This window comes from Phocoena sinus, chromosome 3 (genome assembly GCF_008692025.1).
Source record: "Phocoena sinus isolate mPhoSin1 chromosome 3, mPhoSin1.pri, whole genome shotgun sequence".
Lineage (NCBI taxonomy): Eukaryota > Metazoa > Chordata > Mammalia > Artiodactyla > Phocoenidae > Phocoena > Phocoena sinus.
This window is the reverse complement of record NC_045765.1, coordinates 13262773-13289604: the sequence shown is the minus strand read 5'-3', so window position 1 is coordinate 13289604 and position 26832 is coordinate 13262773. Positions and strand designations below refer to the sequence as shown.

The window sequence follows — 26832 nt, the reverse complement described above, 5'->3', positions numbered from 1 at the left end:
CCTATCGCCATCACGTAAGAGAGGTCCCCTGCATGAGCTAACAGTCCTCAGCATCCTCAGGGGGACATGCCAGGCTCACCCCTGAGAGAAAGCAGCCACACCACCGCAGCCATGAGAGGTACAGTCTACAGGAAACCCCTTGCTCGGAGCCATCCACCTAGATGCTGGGGCCGGAGCGGAGGAGAAGGGAGCCCCGAGCCATCCTGCCTCCTCTCACATCAAACATGGCCAAGGTAGACCGCCCCCCCCCACCCCTCCCCAAGTCCTTAACCAGTCTGGAGGCACTGGATTGAGTGGAGGCCTCAGCCACTGCTGCTGCCGTCCCCACCCCTGGGCCCTCCCTGAGCCAACCTGGGAAAGAGCTTGGGTCGGGTGGGGAGGCCGGAGGGGCCACGACTGCATGCTGAACCGGAGGCCATGCAGCAGCTCTCCCGACCGCAAGGAGGGCTCTGAGCTCTTGGCCTTCCGGAGACCACCCTGGAGCCCCACACAGAGCCCGGAGCCAAGAGGCCCAGAGGACGAGGCGAGGGCAGGTGGGGCGGGAAGCACGTCCCAGGCGCACAGTGTGTGCGGACCCAGGCGACGGGCCGGAGCGGAGACCCTCCTGCTCTGAGTGCAGGCCCTGCAGCGTCTGCTCTACTCTGGGCTGGTGAAAGGAGGGGCCCTCAGTGCCCCCGCTGCCTGGCGACGGTGGGCGGGTGGCTGTGAGAGAAGAAAGCGTACTGACCGCTGGGCGGTTTAGGCCGCGGAGGAGCAGGCTTCTTCGGAGGCAGAGCGGGAGTGTCCTGTTTACTTTTAAAGGGGTCATCTGAGCATCCTGCCCCTCCAAAGGAGGAGGTGAAAGGGCCAGAAGTTGGGGGCTGTAAGAGAGGACACGAAAGAGAGGCAGAAATAATCATTAACACGGAGGCAGCGGACATCCACCGAGCCCTCCGGGCTTGCACAGCATGGCCGCCACTCGGGCCCAGGGTCTCTCACAAGCCCCCCCGACTTTCCTCCACCCTCAACAGCCGGGGTCCTCTGGCCAGTGAGGAGCAGCCAGCAACACACAGAGCAGGCGAGAGTAGCCCGGTGCCTCGACGGGCTTCTGACATGGGGTGGGGGTGGGGTGCTTCCTGCCACCCACAGGGGGATATCAGGTCTCTCCTGACCCCAGCGTCCCCTGGGCTTCCTGCTCATACTTCAGAGATGCGCCCAGCCTCTCCCCCTTCAGTCAGTGTCAGGCGCTGGGTCAGAGCGGCACCAGATCCTCTCTGTGCCCGTGGGCTGCCTGACCCAGTGGCTCAGGTCAGAGCCCACCGCAGCCCCGTGGGCACAGCCATCACTGCCTCCAGTGGGCTCTTGTCACCTCTCGCCCGGACCCTCCCCCAGCCTCCTCCTGCTTCCACCCGCCTCCACATCTACCACCTCAGACCCAGGAGGGACCATGTCAACCAGCAACAGAGAGATGCCTGGATAGATGGGTGGGCAGGTGGGTAGATGGGTAGGTACAGCTGCCAGGCAGGTAGGGAGCTAGGTAGATGGGGGCTGGGTAGTAGCACTGAACAGCCCTGAAGCTTGAAGGTAACCTCCAAGCACTCCTCAAGTCACGCAGGGCCTCCCTCACAGCCCCTCACCACCCTACCCCCCTGCCACTGCCCAGGGCTTTAGCTTCATCCCTACAGTTGCCCCAACCCTCTCCTGGCCAGTTCCCCGGTGCCTGGGACCCCCTTGTGCCCCATCTCGAGGCCTCCATATATACAGAGTCCCCAACTGGGGGCTCAGCCCACCCCGTCCACCTCAAGCCCCTCTTCTTCCTCAGAGACTGGCTAGACCTCACTGCCACCCCCAGAGCTCTCCCTGACACCCCTTCCCACTAACTGACTGTTCGGACATCCTGGTGGGAGCTCACGGGACACACATCATCACGCCGCAGTGACGGGTACTCAGGCCCCTCCCACCTAACTGGGGCAAGTTGCCTGAAGGGCAAGTGCCAGTGACAGGGCACACACCTGCCAACTGCCTGCAGCGGGCAGGGACTTGTCTACCTGTGCACCCTCACCTGGAGCACCAGCACGGTACCAGGCATAACAAACCTCCACCGACAGACGGATGAGCACAGACAGCCAGAGCTGCACCCCAAAGGGAGGAGACTGCTTTCTACAGAGGTGGGAGACCACGTTTATGAAAAAGTAGAGCAAGGAGATTCATAGCTGCTAGACACTAAAGGAATTGGTGGACATGGGAGTGAAAATGCTGATACGGTCCTCAAAAAGCAAAGGAAAGGAGACGCGCAGTAGGACAGGGTGGGCCACACGCAGCAGGGGTGGAGGGGGGGGTTGCGTGAGGAGGGGCACTTGCAATGCCCTCCCCAGTGGGGCAGGTCAAGGGACAGAAGACAAAGCAGGAACACAAGAGTGCACTTGTGGGACCTTCTTAGGTAATCTGGTTCCGACACATCACTGGAGAAGTGGGGAGAAGGGCTGATGCCAGTCACGGGGACGCGGCTCCCCCTCTTCCGGATCCGGTCACGGGGACGGGGATGCGGCCGCCTCTGCCCCTGGTACCTAGATACTAGCCTCAGGTGGGAGAGAGGCGGCCAGCCCACAGGGAGGAGGAGGGGGCCCGGAGTGGCTGCTGCACACTCAGCCAAGCCCACTGGGCGCCCTGGTCCCTCCCCACAAGCCTCTGGGGCCGCCAGGGTAGTAGACGCTCACTTGCCAGGGTAGGAGACGCTCGCTGATCTTCTCACCACATCTTCCCAACGGCCTTGGGACAAGTCCTACTGTCACCACTTCTACCTTATACACAGGGAAACTGAGGCACGGGGAGGAGATGCAGCCTGCTAGTCACACAGCACCTCAGCAGGGGAGTCAGGGCGGGAACCCACGCCGTCCACCTCCTGGGCCAGGGCTCTCAGGCCCTGCCCTTGGCTGCTGGCAGCCCGCCACCCGCCCCCCACAGGAGGTCTGGGGACTGTCCTCATGCCCATGAGGGAGACATGCACAGATGCAGGCAAGGGGCAGAGCAGGGCAGAAGGCCCTGGGGAGGATGGGGTCTAATGGGAAAGACTCATTTCCCTGCCAAGACCACCTGGGCCCACCGGGAAGCTCTGAGCCAGAAGGGCTGCAATGGAGCGAGGAGGTCCCTCCCTCCACTGCTGCCACCCCCCTTTCCCAGGCTCTGTGACGCTTGTCCTTTTCGGTACAAAAGTCTGGGAGTCTCTGCAAAACCTGCTGCTCGAGTTTCCAGAACGTCTGATGCAGAGGACAGTGGTTGGGATGGGATCTGGAGGCCCTGCTACCGGCTCCGTGCCTCTGTTTCCTCGTTTATGAAACAACGATAATGACAGGCCCCAGCTCGCAGGGCTGTGGCAAGAAAACGAAAGGTAATGCATAAATTGCTCCAGCTGGCACCTGGACTGCATCAGCACAAAGACAGCACGATTATTATCACGCCAAGGATGTGGATGTGACTAGAACTCTCTTGGATACCCACAAGAATCTGCAAACACTCCATCGGCCACCGATGCTTCGTTTCTGCTGCTTCCCGTCATTCACAGAGCCTTTCCCAGACGAAGAGAGCAGTAGAGCTAAGGTGCCGTGTCGACCAGCAGCTTAGCTCTAAAGTGAGTGGGTTAGGGTCTGCTGGTTGGGAAAGACGCAGTGGGGGCTAAGGAGATGGAGAGCGAGGGAATGCTGATGCCTCTGCTTCTGCCGTTCCCAGGACACAGCCTGGGTCTAGGACTCTTGCTACTCTCGCCACAACCTGAGACGGGCAAGAGGGAATCAAAACTAATCTTGACAGAGTGGAGGCGCGACCAGCCCCCGAGGCACCTGTGTGGGCCCCAGTTCTTGTCTTGGGTGCTGCAAAGGTGCCAGCTCTGGGGAAGGGGTATAGTGGGACACCCAGGGCTCTCTGGACGTGACCCCCCCCAGAGCTGTGGGGTGCACGGGGCCCTTGTCCACCCAGCCCGTGCAACCCCCAGCCTGGAGCGCGAGCTGCAGTGAGCCTCCCGGCTGGCTGGGGACTCCACGGGCCAAGCCGACTCTCCGCCCCCTCGTCTGTCTAAACCCACGGAGCCAGTGGGCCCGCTCCAAGGCGAAAGGGTTCCAACTGTAAGCGCCTGGTTCGCCCACAGCAGGGAATTATATCACTTCTGACACCAAAAAGCCTGCGTCATTTCCAAATCCTAATTTTCATGACTTGAAGTTTCCCAAGAAGCTTCCTTTGGGACCTGACTGGTTCCTACTCAGGCTGTGGCTTCAGGGAAAGTTGCTATTTTTAGAAGGGTTTCAGTAAAGCCGGTAGGGGCTCTCTGGCTGGGCTAGAGTGAAGTCTGCTCCAAAAAAAAAGAAAGAAAAAGAAAAAAGGACAGACAGAAAAGCTACTATATGAGAAGCAGCTCTAAGAGATTCACAGTTTAAAGAATTGATTTAAAGCAAACGACTCTAAACTTAAAAAAAAAAAGCCCTAAATAGGAACGCACGCTTGAAAAACAACTGAAAATGGGCTGACAATGGGCAGTCAAGTATTTCATAGGTGGTTTTTTTTTAGGGCGGGAGTAAAATAATTAAGTTAGAGTCTTGTTTTTATTCTCAGATGCTCTCTGAAATCTATTTTGGGGAATGTGTTTTTAAAGCAAGGTAATACTGTCTAGAAAAATCTTCTCGGGTATTGAGGGACCTCAACGAAGGGTGCAAGCCCAGAGAACCTCCCAAAGGAATCTACTGGAGTCAGACTGCTGGCTGGCACTCTCCTCTAGCACTGCCAGGCAGAGGGAGGACACTCTAATTTAGGGTGAAGTTAAGAAAAGGAGCCAGCATGCATCGCCAGCGTGCATTGCCTCCCCACCCCACTCAGGTGGAGAAAAGATAGTGATGTTAAAACACACACACACACACACACACACACACACACACACACACACACACACCAAGAAGTCAAAAAAGAAAAAAAAAAAAACACCTTCTTGCCACTTACTTTCATTTCCTTCAGCATTTTATTTATATACACAATGTTGTTCTTGAAAAACAGAAAGGGAACCAAAAGGGAAAAACAGACCTATGAGGTTAGGGCCCTGTATTCAGTTGGGCAAGTGGCATGAGATCAGGAGCTGATGGAATCATGGAAACAAAACAATGGAGTACTGGAGACAAACTTTCCACGGCCTCATCCAGCTCCATCCCGCCCAGCGCCACGAACAGGAAGGGGCACTGGCCCTGAAGTCGCAAGTGCACGTGTGTGCAGCCTGATCTGGGACACGCGAACAAGGAGAGGGAAAGCGGAATTAGAAAGGGGAAAATGCAACCTTAGGTTAGACCGGGCAGAAGGAGGGAAGGGCCAGGTTCTGAACTGCCCAGCTCTGGGGTGTCTCTGCAGCTACGGGAAACACAGGCACTGCCTGGAGGAGGGAGACGCAGCCGTTCCTGCCATCCGGGGCCCCGCCAGGCTGGCCACCCCACACACAGCCTCAACTCAGGTGCTTCTTGAAACAGAGGACCCCGTTCATGCCCTCGTCCTTGCCCCAGCTCAGGGGCACTGCTAGCTCTCACTCCCTCCTCGGCCTTGCGCAGGGAGAGGTCCCACTTGTGCCAGCTTGAGAATACAGTACAAAGCCCTTCCCCAGAGACCGTCGCCCCCGTGTGGCAGAAGTTTTCTCATTTCAGGGGATGGTTTCCCACCCGCTAAGCACGGACAGAAGACAAGGACACATAGCTCCACTCAAGGAGCGTGTGTAACAGCCACGCAGTGACGGGCAAACATGAGGGCAAATCTCAGGCCCTGGTCCCTTCTGGCTGATCCCAGATGGCACCCCGACCGTCAGCGTCACAGTTCCCATACGAGTGATGGAGGCTCATTCCCTCCAGGCACTGGAAGGAGAGAGGCCGAAACCCCAGCACTTCTGGGCTCCCTTCTGCGGCGGCCAATGGGCAAACAGATGCTCTGCCTCTGGCCAGAAGCTACCTTTGCTACCTCAACAGTTTATACTCGTGCGTTTCTTTGAAAACATAAACAAAATCCCAAATGTTTCTTGGAAGCCACGCACCACAATCTCACGTTGCTAACCACGAGTGCTCAGCGCCCAGACAGTCGTGCGCCCCTCGGGCTGAGTGAACGTGGAGGAAACACGCAGCATGCCCTGAGGAGCTGGCACGCGGGGCGAGCGGTGCCCAGGACTCCCCGCCGTGGGTGCCCATCCCACACACTCCGGGGGGGCTCCCTCCCCTCCCCACCCCCACCAGCGAGGAGACAGGAACCGTATCTGCATGTGGCCGCCCCCCAGTGCTCACGGCACCTGGGCTGGAGCAGGCGGCTGGGACAGACCGGTGGACTCAACAAAGAATGCAGGGCTTTATGGCTCCGCGGCCACACGCAGCGCTTTATTTGTGACGGATCCCACCCTCACCCACCGAGGCCAAGACGCACACACCTAACGCTGCTTCCCTTAATTCTTGGAAAAGAAACACGGGCTCACGGTCAAAACCAAGGGACACTAAAGGTTAGAACAAAGAACAGCAGACCTACTCGCCTAGGCCAACATTTTCAACTTCTTAGCAGTTTCTTCTGGAATCTACCTCTCAGTCGTGGGCCTCTACTCTTATTTCTTGATCTGTCCATTTTGGACATATCTACTGACTGACTTCCTGCTACGTTAAGCACCATCCTCCAAGCCCCTCTCGAAAGAGCTTTAACACCATCTGTGGGACTATATCCACCGTCAGTTTACGTAACTATGGCCGTGTAGGCACCATCCAGTCCAACCAGGAGTGCCTATCGTCCTTCCTGAAAGGCTCACTTTTCACCTGCATATTTATTCACCGAGCCTAGCCCTCGGTTTCCACATCCTTCTCGGGTTCTGTCCATGGGCAGCTCCAGACACACCTCCTGCCTTCTGGCCCAAGGCCCACGGTTCCAGCCTCAGCGGGCTGCACGCCAGGCCTGGCCCTCAGGGCCCAAGACCTTCGCAACTTTGTTCAGCCACAGAGACGACTTTATCACCTGAGGTCTGACTGCCATCTGACACCGGTGGCAGTAGCGGGGAGCCCGCAGCGCTTACGCGTCAGGGAGGGACTCAGGGCTCTGGCAGTTTCGCTTGGAGGAAGGGAAGTGGGTCCAGCCACAGCCATGGGCACTTTCTGGACCCCGTCTGCTGACTCACGACCTCACATGAGAATACATTTCAGAGTTTGACAGGTGCCAAAGAAATACATACGTGGCATTAAACAGTTACACCTGGCAGCCCACGACAAGACGCACAAGGACACTGGCAGAGGCACAGGGGCTCCGTGGGAAGGGCTTTACCTTGGACATCTGGCTGAAGTCGGCAAAGCCCTCAGCACTATTGAAGGACCCACTTCCGAAGGGGTCTAAGGTTCCAAAGGGACCTGCAAGCAGCACCAGCAGAGGAAGAGTTACAGGGCATTCACAGAACACGCCTCCTGGGAGCAGGGGGAAGTGTCACCTCTTGGTTCTCAATGGCCCCCAAAGCAGGAGATCCATGGAGGTCACGTTTGTTTGATGGGGTGGTGAATCGGGTGCAAGTCCTCAACAAGGGCCCCTGCCCCTGCCCACTCTGGCTCATGGTTGGTGCAGCTCAGCCAGACGGTTTGCGGCCATGAGAGTCAGCGCAGGGAGAGCCAGAGGGACTCTGCCCTGCGGCTGTGCTGCAAGCCAGCATTGTTCACCGTCACCAAAGGAGTGACAAGCACCCTGTGGAAGGAGAGCCTGCTGTCTGTCCTGCTGGATCAGGAGGGGAGAGTGAGAGGGAGGCGACCAGCCACCCACATGATTTATGTGGGGAGGTCATCTGCAGGTAGAGATTTTTGCTGAGCTTTCTCCTTTGGTGGGTGGTGCGATTTGTCCATAATAACCCACGAGTTCACCTACGAAATCAAACTCTGCAACTAACAAGCACAAGATGTTAGGCAAGGCGGCAGTACCAAGTGGAACCTGTTTCCAAAAGCAAGGGGGAGTCCGCAAACACTCCCCTCCCTTAAAGGCACACCTAAGAGCTTTATGCTGTGAGGGGAGGTTCCCTCAAATCCAGTGCCCATAGCACAAGCCTCAGTAGAACTTTGGATTCCTTTAGGAAAAAAAATCCAGAGGTTAGAACCAAAGATTCATAAGGAGGACTGAGCAAAGAGTAACTAATACATTGGTGTTATTACTAAATTAATCCCTACCGCCAAGCTTCCTTTCCATCCAGTAAGATGCCAGCTATTGCTCAGAAAGATGAGCAGCCAGAGGGGAATGGCTTTGGCTGCACTGCCTCAGGTGAGGATCTGGGTGCCACTTACTAATGACATAAACACTGAGGACACACCAGATTTGGAAATGGGTGGTCCATTCCACTGCCCGAGGAAGAGTGAGAAGGAAAATAAGCCATCAGTCTCACCTGATCCTTTTGAGGAGACACTGGAGGATGAAAAAGGATCACTGGATTCAAAGGGGTCGAGCTGAGTGAAAGGAGAGAGGAGAGAGTGAAAAGCAGTTCCTTTGTTCATCATCCATTCATTCAACCACAAACTTTCTTGACATCTATATGCACCATATCTGCTGTCCAGCCTTGGGGAGGATAAAATGACTTAAACTAAATCCCGGCAGAGTTAAATCCCAACAGACCAACCCCTCCCGCAGATAACACCTATAAACACGCTGAACTGGAAAAAAAAAAAAAAAAAAGCCATCACCTGAAGACCCAGGGAGTGAACCAAAGCAGGAAGACTTTGGAAAAGAATTGAAACTTGGCAGAAAAAGCAGTACAAGATTGAGTTTTCCGTTTTTTTGTTTTTTTTTTTTTCCTGTGGTTCTTTTTATCTTGGCCACGCTGCTCGGCTTGAGGGATCTCAGTTCTCCGACTGGGGATTGAACCCGGGCCACGGCAGTGAAAGCACCAAGTCCTAACCACTAGACCACTAGACCAGGAAACTTCCAAGCTTTTCCCTTTTGACAGCTACAGTCTGAGAGTACTGGGGGGCTATGACTCCAATAGAAAACTCACTGTCTTTCTGGACTGAAGCTCAGAGGAGGGAGCCCCAGGACAACCACAGCCATGAGAAAGGGATGCGGGATCTAGAAAGGAGAGGCAGAGAATGGGAGCCCCAAATGCCATGACAAGCTCTGTCCACGTCTCAGGCTCACCCCTACACTGTGTGTGGGTTGGCAGACTCAGAGCAGCCTACAGCTAAGGCCACAGGAATGAAACCACAGGTGAGAGAGGGAGAGTTTGCAATGTGAGTCTCACCAAGTTAGTTGCCTACTGAAATAAAACCATCCACACTCTTTGGAGGAATGCAACAGAATCCAGTCTCCACAACAGAGCACTCACAATGCATAGAATATATTTTTAAGTTATTCAACATAAAGAGAGAACCTGAAAAATGCGGTTATCAAGGGAAAAGACAATCAATGGAGTCAATCTCAAGATGACCCAGATTTTGGAATTCTCAGATGAGGATGACTTTAAAGCAGTAATAACTGTGCTTAATGAGATAAAGGAAAAAACACTTAAAATGAATAAAAAGACAGGATATCTTAGTAGAGAAATGGAAACTATACAGAAGAAACATGGACATTCTCAAACAATGTAAAGTACAATATCTAGAATAAAAACTTCACTAGGTTAGCTAACCAGCAAATGACAGAAAAATGTAAGTGAAGTTGAAGATAAATCAGTAGAAATTACCCAATCTGAAGAAAAAGGAGAAAAAAAGAATGAAAAGAAACAGAGCCTCAGGGACCTGTAAAGACAATAGCAAAAGGTCTAACATCTATGTAACTCGAATCCCACAAAGAGAAGAAGAGAGAATAGAATAGAAAAAAAATTTTTTTCAAAGAAATAATGGCAGAAAACTTATCAAATTTGGTGAAGACATAATTTATAGATGTAAGAACTTCAGCAAATGCCCAGCAGCATAAATACAAAGAAAAACATATCCAGAGCCTACACAAACTACTGAAAAGCAAATGTAAAGAGAGGCTCTTTAAGGTAGCCAGAGAAAAGAACATAACTATTTTTTCCTCTTTAGAATTCATACAGTGGATTAAAGCAAAAATTAAAACACTGTCTTATGGGGTTTAACATATTTAGATGTATTACATTCATAGGACAACTATAACAGAGACGCTGCTGTTTGGGGGAGGGTGGATAAATGGACCTATATGATTACAAGTTTTCTACATTTTACATTAAGTGACATAATATTAATTCCAAGTAGCCCATGATAAGTTAAGAGTGTATATGGTAATCCTTAAAGCAACCTCTAAGAAATAATGAAAAAAGGTATGGTTAAAAATGGCCAACAGATACCAGAAAATGGAATTCTAGAAAACATTCACATAATCCAAAAGAAGACAGAAGAAGGGGAACAGAGGAATAAAATACAGAGGATAAAAGAAAGTAAATAATAAAATAGTAGACTTAAATCCAACCATATCAATAATTGCATTAAATGTTAACAGACTAGACACTCCATTTAGAAGGCAGAGATTTCCAGACTGGATAGAAAAGCAAGGCCCAACTACATGCTCGACACAAAAGACATCCTTCAACTCCCAGACAGGTTGAAAGTAAATGGATGAAAAAACATGTATCATGCAAAGACTACGCATAAGGAGAATGAGGTGGCTATTTTAATATGTGATAAAAATATAGTAAGACAAAGCACCAGAGGAAAAAAGGAACCCTTTACAAAGAAAAAAAGGTCACTGCATCAGGATGACACAACAATCATGAATGTGTAGGCACCTGACAGAGCTTCAAAACACATGAAGTTAAACTTGACAGAACTAAGGAGGATATGGACAATTCTGCAATCATAGGAGATTTTAACACTCCTCTCTCAGCAACTGGTAGAGCTTACAAACAAACAAAAACCATAAAAATAGATGACCAGGGCTTCCCTGGTGGCACAGTGGTTGAGAATCTGCCTGCCAGTATAGGGGACACGGGTTCGAGCCCTGGTCTGGGAAGATCCCACATGCCACGGAGCGACTGGGCCCGTGAGCCACAACTACTGAGCCTGTGTGTCTGGAGCCTGTGCTCCGCAACAGGAGAGGCCACGACAGTGAGAGGCCCGTGCACGGCGATGAAGAGTGGCCCCCGCTCGCCGCAACTAGAGAAAGCCCTCGCACAGAAACGAAGACCGAACACAGCCAAAAATATAAATAAATAAATGAGTTAGTTTAAAAAAAAAAAATAGATGACCAGTCCTGTAACAAACCATAATGGAAAAAGTATATATATATATATATATGTATATATGTATACTGAATCACTCTGCTGTACATTAGAAACTAACACAATATTGTAAGTCAACTATACCTTACATTTTAAAAAAAGGAAAAAAGGGGAACTCCCTGGCAGTCTAGTGGTTAGGACTGGGCACTTTCACTGCTGCAGCCTGGGTTCAATCCCTGATCGGGGCACTAAGATCCCGCAAGCCGCATGGTGTGGCCAAAGGGAAGAAAATACAGACAATCAGAACAACCACCTTGACCTAACTGGCATTTACAGAACGTTACACCCAACAACGGCAAATAAACATTCTTCTCAAGTGTACAAAGTATGTTCACCAACACAGACCATAAAACGAGTCTCAATAAATCTAAAAGGACCGAAAACATACAAAATATGCCCTCTAATAACAGTAGATTTAATTAGAAATCAGTATCATAAAATACCTAGGGGGAAAAAAAAGTATCTCGAAATGAAACAATGTACTTTAAATAATCCAGGTTCAACAGAGCATTCACAAGGAAAACTGGAAAATATCTCAAAATGAATGACAATGAAGATACAACATACCAAAATGGATGGAATGCAGCTAAAGCAGCACCTCAAAAGAAATGCATAGCTTTAAACACTCATATTAGAAAAGAAGATCCAAGACCAACGACCTAAGGTTGTACCTTAAGAAGTTAGAAACAGAAGAGCGAAGTGGGAGGAAGGAAATAATGAAGAGCAGAAATCAGTGAAACAGGAAACAAAGAGGAGAGAAAATTAACACAGCCAAAAGTTGGCTCGTGGAAAAGATCGACAAAATTGATAAACGCAGATAACACAGACCACCAACACCAGCGATGAAAGGGGGGGATCCCATGACAGGTCTCGCAGATAGAAACGTTACAGGTTAATCCCTGCCTTCAAGGAGCTCTGGGGCCAGTGATACATACCAGTAGGTCCATGGAGAAGTGAAAAACTAGGGAATGGGTAAGGTGGGGACAGAGATGCAGCCTAGAACGTGAAGGAAGGCTATACATTGCCCTCACTTAGACACAAAAATTCTCTATTCAATCACAAAGTTACTTTTTGCTTTTTAAATCCTCATTTACACCAATTTAAACCAGTCTGTTGAGTCTAACGTGCAAAAGGTATGGTTTACTACTTGCTGGGGGGCGGGGGAGCATACTAAGTGCAGCCAGGCTGTGGGTCTGGACTTCCTCCTGCCATGGCGGGGACCCACTGAGGCTGGCTGATGCCAATGTCACCATTAGTGCTTTGCACTAGGAAGATGGCAGGAGCAGTCACATGGCAACCTGTGGGAGTGTGTGGTGCTCTATTTTGTCTTTATTGGGAGGTGGAGTGGCACTGGGGGCAGACGACAGAGCAGAGAACCCAGCAGGTGGGCCTGAGCTGAAGTAAAGGGGCACAGAAAGGGACAGAGGAGCGACAGCTGTTCAGGACACAGCCCGCCCTGACTTGGGCTCACTGGACTGCTGGATGTGACACCTTGCTTCGTGGGACAAGCCTCTGGAGGGATCGGCAGAAAGGGTCACCTTGCTATGCAGTAACGAGGCTTGGCCTTTGAGCCAGCCCCTGGGGAATCCCCTGGCCTTGCAGAGCCCTCGGTCGTCAGGCTTAGCACTCACGGTCTGAGTGATGGAGGCCCTGACTCGGTCCACAGAGGGTGGGGAATGGAAAGGGCTGCCTTCACACACGCAGAGCATGCACACGGGCAGCACCAGAAGGCAGCCTTTCCGGGGTCACTCACCTTTGAAGGTAAGGAAGGGTTTTTCGTGAATGGGTCTGAGGTAAATGGGTCGTTCTTTGTCTGTTTCTTAAAGAAGTCGTCGGGGGCAGAGCCATGGAATGGGTCATTTTCTTTGAAAGGATCCCCTCCGAATGGATCTAGGTGTTTTGGAAAGAAGAAAAAAAATGCCCCATGAATAAACATTATGCCTAGTGAAAGAACCCAAATATAAAAGAACACACAACTGACTGGTACTATTTACATGAGAGTCTAGAAAAGGTACAAACCGTAGTGGCAGAAAGCAGGTCAGTGGTTGCCAGAGACCTGGGGGGGTAGGGGGTGGGGGAGACCAGGGAACCTTCTGGGACAATGGAAATGTTCTCTCTCTCACACAACTATACACATTTGTCAAAACTTGTCCAGTTCTGCACTTAAAATGGGTGAGTTCTGTTGTGTGTTAATTATACCTCTCAATAACACTTGATTTCAAAATAATATGAACAAATAAAATGAGTAAATCCATAAGGACAGAAAGCAGGGGCTGGAGAGTGGGACTAGGGAGACTGCTCACGGGGACAGGGTCTCCTTTTGGGGTGATGGAAATGTTCTGGAGCTACACAGAGGTGGTGGCTGCGTAACACAGTGAATGAACTAAACGTCACTGAAATGTGGTTAATCTGTGTTATGTGAATTTGTTAATTTTGTGTTATGTGAATTTCACCTCAATAGAAAAAACGAATACAAGGGGAAAAATTAGATAAATAGGCAGCAAGATCCCAACACCACGCCCAGGGTGCGTTCATTCTCCTCGAACGTGAGGTGTGGGCCTGGTGACTATAGGAGGGGCAAGCCACCATCACCAGCAGGGAACAAGATGCTAGGCTTTTATGCAATGCGATGCTGTCCTTCCCAGTCCACTCCCTGGTATGTGTGGGCAGAAGTGCCACCGCATGTGGGTACCAACGGGACACCCTGATGCCACCACAGGTGACACAAGTGGGCACAAGTGTCCAAACAGTGGCCTAGCTATCAGGGGCTTCTTTTCTAGTTCTAATTCTCATCATGCTGTGCGACTGGCAAGAAGGGGCACCAGACTGTGAAAGAGAGGGACAATGGAGGTTCCTTCAGAAACTGACCTGGCAAAGGAGGCTGCAAGGTGTTTCCCCATTTCCTTCAACCTGAACTAGGAATGGGAATATTCTGAGAGCCAGTCCAGAAGATGTTTCTTTTAACAAAGGCTTAGGCTTTTTTTTTTTTTTTTTTTACCTGTTGAAGCCGTCTGTTGTTCGGCAAAGGGGTCGCTCTGGAACGGGTCACCTGGATTTAGAGGAGAGAGGACCATTCAGGTCTATGGTAGAAACGACCTTGGCAGAGCAAAGTGGGGAACCAGGGGCAGCCACTGACTAAGGCAGTTTGTCATGGCGATGACAACTAAGATAAAATGAAAAGTATTGTTGGCTGCTCAACACGGGCCCAAATCAAGGAAAATGTAGGGCAAGCCTGAATTCACACTCTCTCTTTCTACACAGTGCTTTACTCTCCTGTCTCACCCCTGCCCCTCCCCGTCACTTCCCAGGGCTCCAAGAACCTGGGACCCCGGAGCTGCCCCACCCTCAGCCGCATGGCACATCTGAGTTTCGGGAGCTGCCTGACTCATCTCTCAGAACTAAGGTGCTTCCACTCCAAATCTGAAACTGGAAAGGCACTCCCTCTGCCCTCTCCCTGCCCTGGCATTTTTCTCAGAAAAGTACAGATAGCCTTCTTGGAAATACTGTTTTGCTCTGCAAAAACTGAAGAACTTAGGAAATCTTGTTTCTAGAATTCTTCTTATTCTTGACTCGTGTGTGGATCTGGATGAACTCACCACGTTAAGACCTTAGATGTTTATGTGGGGGATCTGCTGTTTACTAGGTGGTTCCATAATCACCACTACGTCTGATTATCTTATCAATCCCGAGAGGTGGATGGGAACTGAAGCATGCAGAGTCTCAGGGCCAAGCAGGCCGCCCTTGAACGTGGATGTCTCTAGGTGAGCCTGGAGCTCTTCCCACCCCCTCCCCTCAACACCATAGCTCTTTAGATAACCAGGTGGGGTGAAAAACTCAAGAGGCCCATTAGGCTCAAAGAATTTCTTTCCTCCTAACTGTTCTAGTCACTGGACAACCCTAGGGGGCACAAAACAGCCTTTCAATGATAAAGTGGGTGCCAAATGAGATACCTTTGAAGGGATCGGCTCCTTTAAATGGGTCAGATTTGAAGGGGTCTTCTGCCTGAAAAGGATCCGGATGCAATTCTTGGGCGTTGTTGCTAAATAACAAGGCTTTATTTTTGAAAGGATCGTCCTATAATTTTGTGAAGAGACAGGACAGGGATTTAATTATTTCAGATTTAAAGCAAAGTACAGAATTCTATACCTAACTGGTATATTTTCCCTGTAAATGATGTGACCCTAAAGAGAGTAATTTTTTTAAAAAACCATAGAAGATGGACTTTAGTTAATGATAACATGTCGACAATGGTTCATTAGTTATGATAAATGTACCGTACAAGATGTTAATAATAGGAGAAGCTGGGTGTGGGGTACATGGGAACTCTCTGTACCATCTCTGCAACTTTTCTATAAGTCTTCTAAAATTAAAAAGTTTATTTAAAAATCATTGAGTGGAAGCAACCCAAGCGCCTACTGATGGATGAGTGAATAAGCAAAATGTGGTATGTACATACAATGGAATACTATTCAGCCTTAAAAAGGAAATTCTGACACATGCAACACAGATGAACCCTGAACACATTATGCTAAGTGAAAGAAGCTAGTCACAAGAAGACAAATATTGTGTAATTCTACTTACATGAAGTCCCTAGAGACATCAAATTCATAGAGACAGAAAGCACAATAGTGGGTGCCAGGGACTGGGGGAGGGGGGAGGGGGAGTTATTGCTTAATGGGTACGAAAAAGTTCTGGAGCTTAGTGGTACAATGTGAATAAACTTCACACTACTGAACTGTATAATAAAAAATGGTTAAGATGGTAAATTCTACGTTACGTGCCTTTTACCACAATTAAAACAAAAAAATCGAGTCAGAAAAAAAGTCATGTTTTTGGAAATGTCAGAAAGAAAATGTAACGAGCCACCAACGACTGCAGCTAGAGGCCTTGTTCAAAGGTGTGCCTCCCTCAAACACCTTCTCAGAGTGTGTTACCTACGTGGGCATTTTAAAAAATGCCGTTTCCACACCAAGAAACATGCTGGCTATTTACATCCTGAGAGGAAATGAGTGCTTACGCAGTTAGAACTACTAGAGCATATGCAACACTTTGCATTTTTTTTAAAAAGTGCTTATTTCTAGAAACAAACAAGAATATTTAAATCAGAAGGGAAAAAAACTGGCTTTTGAAGAGCACGTCTTTATAGTGGAAAATGACCTGAAAGGGCTGGGGAGAGGCTTCACAGTACACATAGGGACGGTGTACTTGGTTCAGAAATACTGAGATATTTTGGTTAATGAAGACACACCCTCAGTGAAAACATGAAGGTTTCACTATGATGTTAAAAAGCACAACATCCTCACTGAATCTGGCAAATGTGTCAGCATCCTCGGGGCTGGCAAACTCAGCCATTATTCCAACTGACCAAAACCAAATGATTAAAGAGCTGGGCTTCTGTGAAAATACAGGGCAATGACGTCAAAGGGGCCAAAGGAAGATTCCTGACGAGGCTCCTACCACCCTGGGCCAGTTGACTTCAGGGAGCAGGACGGATCTCAGAGGCACCAGGCTAACAGGAAGCCCAAGGCTTCGGAAGGACTGACCAACACCCCTGCCCTCTGATGAATACGGAACGATTTTCCTTACCTGAGAAAGATTATCTGGAGCCTCCAACCACAGGGCTTCCCAAGGTGGGGAAAATAAGCCAGTTCTTAGGCAAGTAAGTACTGATGTCTGCAAGCACCGTGTCCGGCAGCAGGGCAAGGACTCAGTAAGGACGTACTGCTAACTACTGTGACATGCCCGCGCCAGCAAGCACCCAATGGGGTTCTGAGACACAGATCAACGTGATGGAGAAGTCCTAATCTAAGGAAGCCAGGAGGCCAGTGTGGAAAATAAACCTCTCCCACTGCAGCCCAGGGGAAGGAACGTATCTGTTCCAGAAGAACAGAGAGAGATGATGTATGAGGTGGATAAAGTAGTGAGTTAAGAATGACAACTTGGCCTCGGTGTGGAAGCTTCTATTTAGTTTTTAATTAGCACTGATGTACAAATTGGTTGTGTTGTTTTGTTTTTGTTTTTATAATGTTTTCAATTGCCACTTGGAAGACTGACAAGTAACAGTGGACAATGGCAGAGAAGAGACTGATACTGGGGGGTCTGGCCCGAAATCCCCTGAGCGGAAAGTCAAGTCTGCAATCTCTCTCTCAGGAGCAACTGTTTGCCTAAGGCAGCAACCGCTCCCTCCCCTTCAAAGGAGAAGCCTAAGAAGACCCCGGCAGGATTCATGTGGTTAGGGTAACCACAGGTGGTTTGGATTCCATTTCACAGATCCAGAGCAGAAAACTAGATTTCCCCTGGTGCAGAGAGGCCGTAAACTCCACCATCCACTGACCTCCTGCCAATGAGCACGGAGCCATCTGCCCACTTGGGAGACGCAAGTGCAGCCGCCAAGCACGGGATGAACGATCCCACCCGTGGCAGAGGGAGAACACCTCGAACAATGAGTTCTGGTCTTAATTACTGCACTTCTTGGGAAACAGACATGACAACTCTGAAAGGGCATCTAGGTGACATTCTGTGACATTCCTTCCCTTTAGATGGGGGCTAGGCAGTGGTGTGCTGGTGAACCAGTGCTCTGGGGGGAAAAAAATAAAAAGCCCTGATTGTTAGCCTCTGCCAATTCACATGGTGTAGCTACTCCCACCATGGTTGACGTCCAGTTACCAAAGGTTGAATAACAGCTTACAAAATTCCTATTTAATAATCGGCTCTGGAGAGTCAATAAAACTGGCTCTAGCACTCCAGGGGCTGGATGTGACAGACAAGCCCTTCTTTCATGATGAGTTCTCGGCGAGACTAAAGTCTGTGGTGATTTATTACCTTCTCTCTAGTAGACCGGTTGGCTGAGTGCTGACTCCAAGGACAAGAGGCCAGTATTCTCATCAGTGGATGACAGATAAGAAATAAATATGGCTTTAAGAATCCTGCTGTCTTGGACAAAGTAAAATCACGTGAGCCTAACACTAAACTTAGTAACTTTAGTAAAACCGTCCAGACTTAGAAAGTTCTAGACGCACCTCTTTGGTTACACTTGCTCTCAAGAAACTAAACTCCTCACTTTCATCCCCTCAAAGAGAACTAAGAGAGGTCCCTCTCCTCCGGAGCAGTCCTGAAATGTCCAGGAGTAAACAAAAAGCCCTCTTCAAAGTGTTTATTAAGAAATGGAAACAAACCAAAAAGTGCTTTAAAAACTGTATTTGTACAACAAGATAAAAATAGTTTTTCTCTCAAACACTGGTTTTGAGTTTCTACGTAACATATGCGATGTCGACGTTTCAAGATGAATTGACTATCATGTAAACTGTGCCCACTAATGAGATGAATAAAAATAAAGGTAAAAAAATCTGTGGGGGGCAGGAGAGGGGAGGGAAGTCCCATGCTGCTTTCAAACTGCCACTTCACTGTCAACTTTTTATCCAAGAAAACCAATCTTATCAAAGCCTGCGAGAGGGTTTAAAAGTGAGCTGTTCCATGAACTAAGATGGAACAGGGCAAGCTAAGAGCCGTGTGAGGGTACCAGTGACAGAGGGAAGAATAAGAGCGGGGCTAAGAAGCTGAAACGCACACTCTGAGACAGACAGCCAAGCAGGAAATTCTGCCTCACTCGGTTCAGGAAGAAGGAACGGTCACAGTCTCTATTTAGACGGTAAAGCTGATGAAGCTGACAACGGGCCCAGGAGCAGATATGGAATTCACTCGTTTACAATTCCCTAAGGAAAGGAATGTGTGAATGGCAGAGGGAGGCAGTGACGGCCAGAGACAAGAGACAGATGAGAACACCAACAGGTCTTCTGCAATCCGGGGGGAGGAGGCGTAAGCTTCCCCATAAATCCTTGGGACTGAGTACTTGGCTACTGAGAAAAGAAACATGTCAAGAAATGCACAGGAAGAGCCGAGTCTCACATGAAGAGAGACAGAGAGTCTGAATTATTACAAGGAGGGGAAGGAATCCATGAGGCAAACAGGGCCAGGAGCAAGAGCCTGGGAGAGAGAGATGTCAGTGCGGGGCGTGCGGTGAAAGGCTTTGGGAGCAGAGCACGACGAAACCACCGAGACAAACAGCATCCCACTGGCTCCCGCAACAGCACAGAGATGCACAAAGACACTCTCGTCAGCCAGAATAAACTGCAAAACGGCACACGCCAGGGCTCAGGGCTGCTACGGCCAACTCTGGCAGGAACAAAGGACAAAGTAACACTGCTGGATGTCAGCAGCCTGAGGGCCTGCAGAAACCTAAGAGGCCGGGCCTTCACCAGCACCCCCAGGGTCATGAGTTTTGAACCCAAGTGCCAAAGTCTCAAACGTGACCAAGATTTCAGGAGAGAGGCCAATTCGTAGGTGATACAGCAACACCCCAGGAGGGCTGTCATTGTTCTTGATCTTTACCTATACGTGTGATTTTCAAGGTGCTCCTTGTAGAAACACAGAAACACACACACACACACACACACACACACACACACACACACACACACACATTCCTCCAAACTCCCAATTAGTAGGATGCGGGGTTCCACAATGTATGAGAGTTGATCCAATTTTGGTTAAGTTCGGGAAGCCCTCCAAATTCGGGTGATCAGCTCACGGAGATGGAGGTCCTTACAAACTGGTCTTAGAAAGGATTCAGGCCTATCCTTGGCTTTGTCCCAGACACCAGGATGGAGTGTGGCCCCGAACGCCAGGCTGCAGGGCTGGTGGGGACACGCAAAGCAGCAGCGAAAACAAGAAACACCCTGCACTTGAACAGAATCGAGGCTGGCAAGTGCTGGATCAAGCGGGCAGGGCCTTCTCTGATTCCAGTGTGGGGCCTGATCCCGGGACCTTTACATTTACATTTATTCAACCTTTACCATGGCTCCAAAACCGCCCCTCTCTGTCAGGGAGACGCCCTCGCTCAGCTCTGCTAAGTTGGTCAAACTGGCGCCGTGGGCCCCGTCGAGCACCTCGTCATACTGCTCCAGACTCCTCTGGGCTTCCTGGTGGCTTTCGTGCAGCTGGGAAAGCTTGCTTCTTGCCTGTACAATAAAGACATCGTCGGCATCAAGTAGGGTTTAGGAAAAAAGTATTAGGCAACACATTTTTTTCTCCTAACATCCAACCCCGGACGATTCACAATGGTAACTGAATTACCCATCTACGGAGTAGACAATTCCCGTTGCCATGTTTATGAGACACGAGACCGCTTGTAAACCAAGACGAGACCCTTCTGCTGCCCCAGGCGGTCCCTGAGAAAGGCCAAGTGTTCAGACATTTGGTGACTCGGAAGGAAGTGAAATGGGACAAAATCCAGATGCACAATCTATTCAAAGTGATATTCAGCGGTCACTTTCCTTCGTGGGATTTATTACCCCATTTGCTCCTCCTTGCTCCTGGAGGAGGCACGTGAGGCCAGGGGAAGGAAGGCAATCTGTGACGTCAGACACACCCCAGCTTTATCTTAACTGTCTCGTATGCACTGGTGATCTAACCTCTCTGTTTCCTCTTCTCCAAGATGGAGCCCTGGAAATGACGGGTAAAACCCCTCTTGCGGTGTCCAGCAGGGTGGGCCTTAATAAGCAGCAGCTATCATTTTTAACATCGTTATCATTATCACTAACATACATTTATGTCTTGGCTCCTACCTATGTTTTATAAACTCCAAAGGCTGGGAGGGAAAAGACATAAGATAACCCTACAAGTATTAATTAACAAAAAAGCACAATATATGGCATTAAATCCCTGAGATTTGAGTTTGTCATCAACTTTTGCCAGTAAACTGGCAAAAAGAGCAAAGAGATCGAGTCAGTCAAAAGAAAGGAAGCATGAACACGCATTTAGATACTGCCAAGGTCAAACAAACATCACCCTCACTCTGTAGGTGGGACACTCAAGGGCCAGCAAGGAGGCCTTTGGCCGTTACATACAGGGGAGCAGGAAAAGAGCTCTCCCTCTGCTGGTGGGCAGCGGCCACAGGCCTCAAGGCCTTCACCCCAGAGCGGGACAGGGAGGGGTACCTGGACAGGGGCCCATGTGGGGCGATGCTCCTGAGAGGATGGGGCCTCCTCGGTGTGCTGGTCTTCGAACTATCAATACATAGGGACAGAGGGGTGCTGGAAGGTGTCTTGGACTCTGTCCCTCTTGCTTGTACAAGGACCAAGGCTGGGGAGAGCATGTCCTGAACCCAAGGCTCTCTCCAAATGAGTTAACTTAATGTCCTCACCCAGACCCCGCCCGCTCCACAAAAATGATGTGCGCTCAGGCGGGGAAGTGGAAGGCCGGTGAGGCAAAGCAGACACCACCAGGCCAAAGTCAACACGATGGTGGAACGCACGCTGGGGGCGTTCTCAGCACTTCACCTTCAGGCTGAATGAAGGCTTCCAAGAAGAAAGGGAGGTGGGTGAGAGCAAAGAAAATAACTACTGCAGCGCAGACACCTGGGACCGCTAGTCGCACACCCCTCTGTGACTGCTTTGCTCGTGGCAGCCACCCCGCTTGGCAGGAGACCCCAGAAGCCCCCGGCCACAGCCAGTGGTGGCAGGCCCCGCCCCAGCCCCTCGAGATACCTGGTTGATTTCGTCTTGCGTGGATTTCAGGGACTTGATGATGGTTTCCAGTTGAACTTTCCCAGCCTGAATGCTCTGCTCCAGCTGCGTCTCCTCCTGCTGCAGTCGGTTCAGCTCAGATTTGGCCCGGTTCAGGTCGTCTTCCTGGGACTTGAGGTCGGATTCCTGGGACTGGATCTGAGTCTTCAGTGAGGAAATCTGAAAAGAGATGAAACACGACTTCGAGGAAGAATTCTGGCTCATGTTCTTGAAATAAGCTGACCCAGGGAAGAGGACACCAGCCTGAAAGCCCGACGCCTGGCTTCCTTTACATGGACCCCTCTCCACACCCGGGACAAGCATAGGCAATCTGTCTGTCCCCTGGGGCTGAACGTCCCCACAAGAGGCCTCAGACCGGGATGTAAGGGTTTTACAGTCTGCTGAAGCTGCAGCCTCCCTGGTTTGTAACAAGCAGCTAAGACACCAGGGGAGGGGAGACATGTGCCCACACCGTGCTGTGGGGCATGGGTCAGGGTGGTATGCACACACTGGTTCATGCTTATACATGTAACATGGCAGATGAGACTGAGGTCAGGCCACAAATGCTTGGACACTTTTCCACATGATACGTTCAACTACTCTATTAAACCAGTAGACATCTCAGCCTTGAGCTGAGACGGTCATGGTGAGCTCAGGGAAGTCCGTAAGAAGCCTCCTTCCCCTGCTGGGCTCAGCGGGGAGAGTGGGGGATGATGACTTACCATCTGGGTCTCATCCTGGCACTTCTGCCTGACGTCACTCAGCATGTCTCGGAGCTTGGCTTTTTGCTGATCCATTTCGTCCAGGCGGTCTTGGGCGTCCTGTTTCTGAGCTTCCAGCTCTTGCAAACTGCTTGTTTCCCGGTCTAAATCATTTTGCAATTCCTAGGGGAGGGTGGCATGAATTTACTCGAGACTTGTTCACATGGGGCACGTCCAAGCTAACACTGTCACAGCCTGGGCTGGAGCCCCCAAGATGTCCTACAAAACCGCACACTCCACAGGGAATACCACACACATCTCAGTGTGGTGGCCCCAGCTGAATCTCTCACTAAGTCCCTCAGCAAATACTTACTGATGGCCTAAGAGAGGCCAGGCACCAGGAGTGGGGCTGGGCTCCTGGCAAGAAGAGCTCTCCAGTGACATGTGGTCATCATTGGGGCGGGAAGGGCATCACCCAGACACGAACTGAGACGAACATGGGATAGCATGGGTCAGACTGTTAGTCAGAGTCACGGGGGCATGGGGAGACCATACTGATGCTGCACAGGTGGACAAGAGTTCAAGGAAGCAGCACCACTTCGACGGACCCAAAGGACGAGCAGGTGGTAGCCAGGAAAAGAGCCAGGAATGTGAAGAGTGGACGGGGCCGCAGAGGACCCCGAAGGGAAAGGGGTGCCGTGCTCCAGCTGGATCAAAGGAAAGCGGGCCGAGGGCACCTGAGGCCGTGCCCCACAGGCCATGCCAAAGACGGCACTGGCTTCTGCAGCAGGAAGCCCCTGCAGACATCTAAAATGGGAGCAGGACGTGATGATTCTCAGCTGCTAAAGCTCCTCCCCATGGGCTGTAGCTAACGAGACGACCAGTGCGGGTGTCTTCAGACTCGACCGTTAGACCTCTAGGGAAAGGATCCTAGAGGGGGATGGCGCAAGTGAAAACGTGCAATGTTTGTGATGGCAAGATCTGTCAACAATGCAAACTTCCACAGGCGGAGTTGGCTGGACTTGTAGCACAGCCCACCCTGAGGGACACTTCACCTTGTAACCGAGTTACAATGTGAAATGAACAAGGCATGCAGCAGAGCACACATGTGAGGCACAGTGGCGTTTGTGCAATCAGGAAGGGGGGAATATGCACAGACGTCTCTCCTGACACACACACACACATGACCTTCCTGGAAGGCCTCATGGGAGCTGATGGACTACACCTCTGCGGGTACAGGGGAGGGCAGGAGGCGTCCATTTTCAACCAGGCGAATGTCTTATGGGATGTCTTACCTACCTGTAAGATAGATAACTAAAGCAGGGATGGGATGGGAGGGGAGAGCATGGCCTATGGGGCTGACAGTGGGGAGGGGACTCAAGCTGGGGCCGAGGGAGAGGTGATGGCAGCCTGGGTGAGGTTGTGGCCGTGGGTATCAAAGGAAGGAGCGGACTTGAGGGGACTGTTGGGCGGTCAGGGAGGACAGGAGTGGTGAGGCCAATCCCCAGGGCTGGCCGGGGCTGCTGGTGGCTGACGTCATTTCAGAATAAAACTCGAAGGAGGTGCAGGGTCTCCCTCTCCCTGCTTTGAGGACAAAAAAAATCACAGCTCTCTCTCTCCTCTCTCAACAGCCAAAACACACCTCTGAGCTATTTTGGGGGTCTAGGTTCTCTGCTCCCCAGTCTCCCTGTCCCCGACCTTTAAGAACAGATCTCAAGTCTGACAAGTTTGGGAGAGCTAACAATGAATGTCTGATAGGAAGCTAATGGCAGAGTAGGGAACGTGGGTTTGCCACAGCTGAGGGAAGGACAAGTGATGGGGGAGGGGGAGACGAAGGAGGAAGGAGGGTCAGGCCTACCGTAGCCATGGAAAAGCCCACGGGAAGATGACCTGCCAGCTTCTGGTTAGGAAGAGCGCTGGGATCAAAGTGGGGGGAGCAAAGAGAAGACAGAAAAAACCCAGACAACCTACAGACTCAGAGCAATCCCCACTGGAACGCCAGCGAGCTTCTGACAAGCAGATTCCAAAATTTATAAGGAAATGAAAGGGACCCAGAATAGCCAAAACAGTCCACGGCCACACCACGCGGAACGGGCCCGACCTCATCAGGAGAGCCAAAACAAGCTTGAAAAATACGACGCTGGAGGACTCACACTTGCCGATTTCAAAACTTACTGCAAAGCAACAGTAATCAAGACAGTGTGATACTGGCATAAGGAAAGGCAGAAATCAATGGGATAGAACTGAGAGTTCAGAAATAAATCCACATGTCTACGACCAACGGATTTTTGAAAACGGTGCCAAGACCATTCAGTGGGGGCAAGATTAGTCTCTTCAAGAAATGGTTCTGGGACAACGGGCCCTCCACATGCAAAACAATGAAGTTGGACCCCTACTTCACACATTACGTAAAAATTCACTCAAAATGGATCAAAGACCCAAATGTAACAGCTAAAACTATAAAACTCTTAGAAGAAAATGTGTGGTAAATCTTTGTGACCTTCGATTTGGCAATGGGTTCTTGGACATGATACCAAAAGCAAAATTTTAAACCTTTGTGCTTCAGGGAATTCCCTGGCAGTCCAGTGGTTAGGACTCCTCACTTTCATTGCCGAGGGCCCGGGTACAGCCATCAAGAAAGTGAAAAGACAACCCAAAGATGGGGACATAATATTTGCAAATCATTTATCTGATAAGGGAATTTATCTAGAAAATATAAAGAACTCTTACAACTCAGCTATAAAAAGACAAATAACCCAATTTAAAAATGGGCAAAGGATCTGAATTAGCTTTTCTCCAGAGAAAATACACAAATGGCCAATAAGTACGTGAAAAGATGCTCATCAACATTAGGGACAGCATCAATGAGATACCACTCCACACCCACTAGGAAGGCTATAATAAAAAATGGAAAATATCAAGTGTTGGCGAGGATGTGGAGAAAGTGAGAATGAAAAATGGTACAGCCACTTTGGAAAACAGTCTGGCAATTCCTCAAAGGGTTAAACATACAGTTACCATGTGACCCGCAACTTCACTCTTAAATGTATATACATACACACACACCTAAGAGAAGTGAAATCATATATCCACACAAAAACTTGCACATTTATATTCACAGTGGCATTACTTGCTACAGCTAAAAAGTAGAAAAACACAAACAACCATCAACTAATGAAGCAATGAATAAAACAGCCATACACTGAAGCATTATTCAGTCATAAAAAGGAATGAAGCACTGACACACGCAACAACAACATGAATGGACCTTGAAAACTACACTGAGTGAAAAGAGGCCAGACTCAAAAGGCCACATAGTATGTGATCCCATTGATATGAAATGTCCTGAACAGAAAAATCCAGAGAAAAGAATGTAGATTCGTGGTTGCCAAGGGCTGGGGAGGACTGGGGATCGCTAATGGGTAGGGGGTTTCGTTTTGGAGTGATGAAAATGTTCTGCAATTGACTGTGGCGATGGATGCACAACTCTGTGCATATGCTAAAAACCACTGAATTATACACTTTAAATGGATGAATTGTATAGTATGTGAATTACATCTCAGTGAAGCTGTTGTTACAAAAACAAAATGCAACAGTAAACCAGGCAAAGATGCTGCAGGTTCTCACTAAGACAGGAGCCATGGAAATGGAGAGATCCCCAGGGCAGGAGGGGGAAGGCGAGGCCTGAGGGGGCTGAAGCTGAAGCTCCCGCTGCTTAAAACCAAACAGAAACTAACCTGAGCACCAAGGCCTGCTACTTGACGCTGGGCCCTGACCTGCAGCCTGTGCTGGCAGGCATGGCACATGATCTCCTGGCCAAACCCATCTGGGAAATGGCAGCAGGAACCAAAATCAAACCTGGTTTTCACAGAGGAACTTTAAAATATATATAGTGTTCTGTCCCTGACCAAGGAGCTGCCATCACACGACAGCAGGGGCCTGTCCTGGTTGGAGTACACGTGATGCTCCCGTGGGACAGGGGCTGGCCTGGCTGGAGCTGGGCCCCCTGCAGCTCTGAGGGGCCATTGGGGCCCACACGGACCCCAGCATCTCAAAGGCTGCAGGAGTGCGCTATCAGAGCCCAGTAGCGAGGGTTTCAGGTGGCCTTGCTGAGCCTGCTACAGACCAGAGGGGAAAGCACCTCCAGACATCACAGCGACCCAACGGCTTTCTTAGAATCGCCCAGGAGCAGGTGCCAGAGACCCGGTGACTGGTTTCCCTGGAGCCAAAGGACATCACAGCACCCAGATCCCCAGCTTTGGGAATGCAAACCAGAGCTCGTGCAGAGTGACCCAGACACAACGGGAGGGAGAACTGCCCAGGGACGCACATGGCCAGCCGGGCCAGG

General features: G+C 50.2%; 1 protein-coding gene across 22 annotated transcripts in view; it reads right to left on the bottom strand.

The window, feature by feature from the left end:
• The window catches only part of EPS15L1 (epidermal growth factor receptor pathway substrate 15 like 1), a 101442-nt gene that overhangs the window by 20988 nt on the left and 53622 nt on the right, over positions 1–26832 (bottom strand). For 11 of the 22 annotated variants that reach the window (XM_032625255.1, XM_032625256.1, XM_032625270.1 and 8 more), the window contains 9 exons: positions 22506–22667; positions 21766–21963; positions 20074–20238; positions 15172–15295; positions 14220–14270; positions 12975–13111; positions 8378–8438; positions 7285–7367; positions 728–860 (listed from right to left, as the gene is read on the bottom strand). In XM_032625255.1, coding sequence (XP_032481146.1) covers positions 728–860; positions 7285–7367; positions 8378–8438; positions 12975–13111; positions 14220–14270; positions 15172–15295; positions 20074–20238; positions 21766–21963; positions 22506–22667 — 1114 coding nt within the window. Of the gene's footprint in view, positions 1–727; positions 861–4976; positions 5236–7284; positions 7368–8377; positions 8439–12974; positions 13112–14219; positions 14271–15171; positions 15296–20073; positions 20239–21765; positions 21964–22505; positions 22668–26832 lie in introns of those variants that run through there. The other 11 variants (XR_004349036.1, XM_032625268.1, XM_032625275.1 and 8 more) reach the window with 4 other exon arrangements.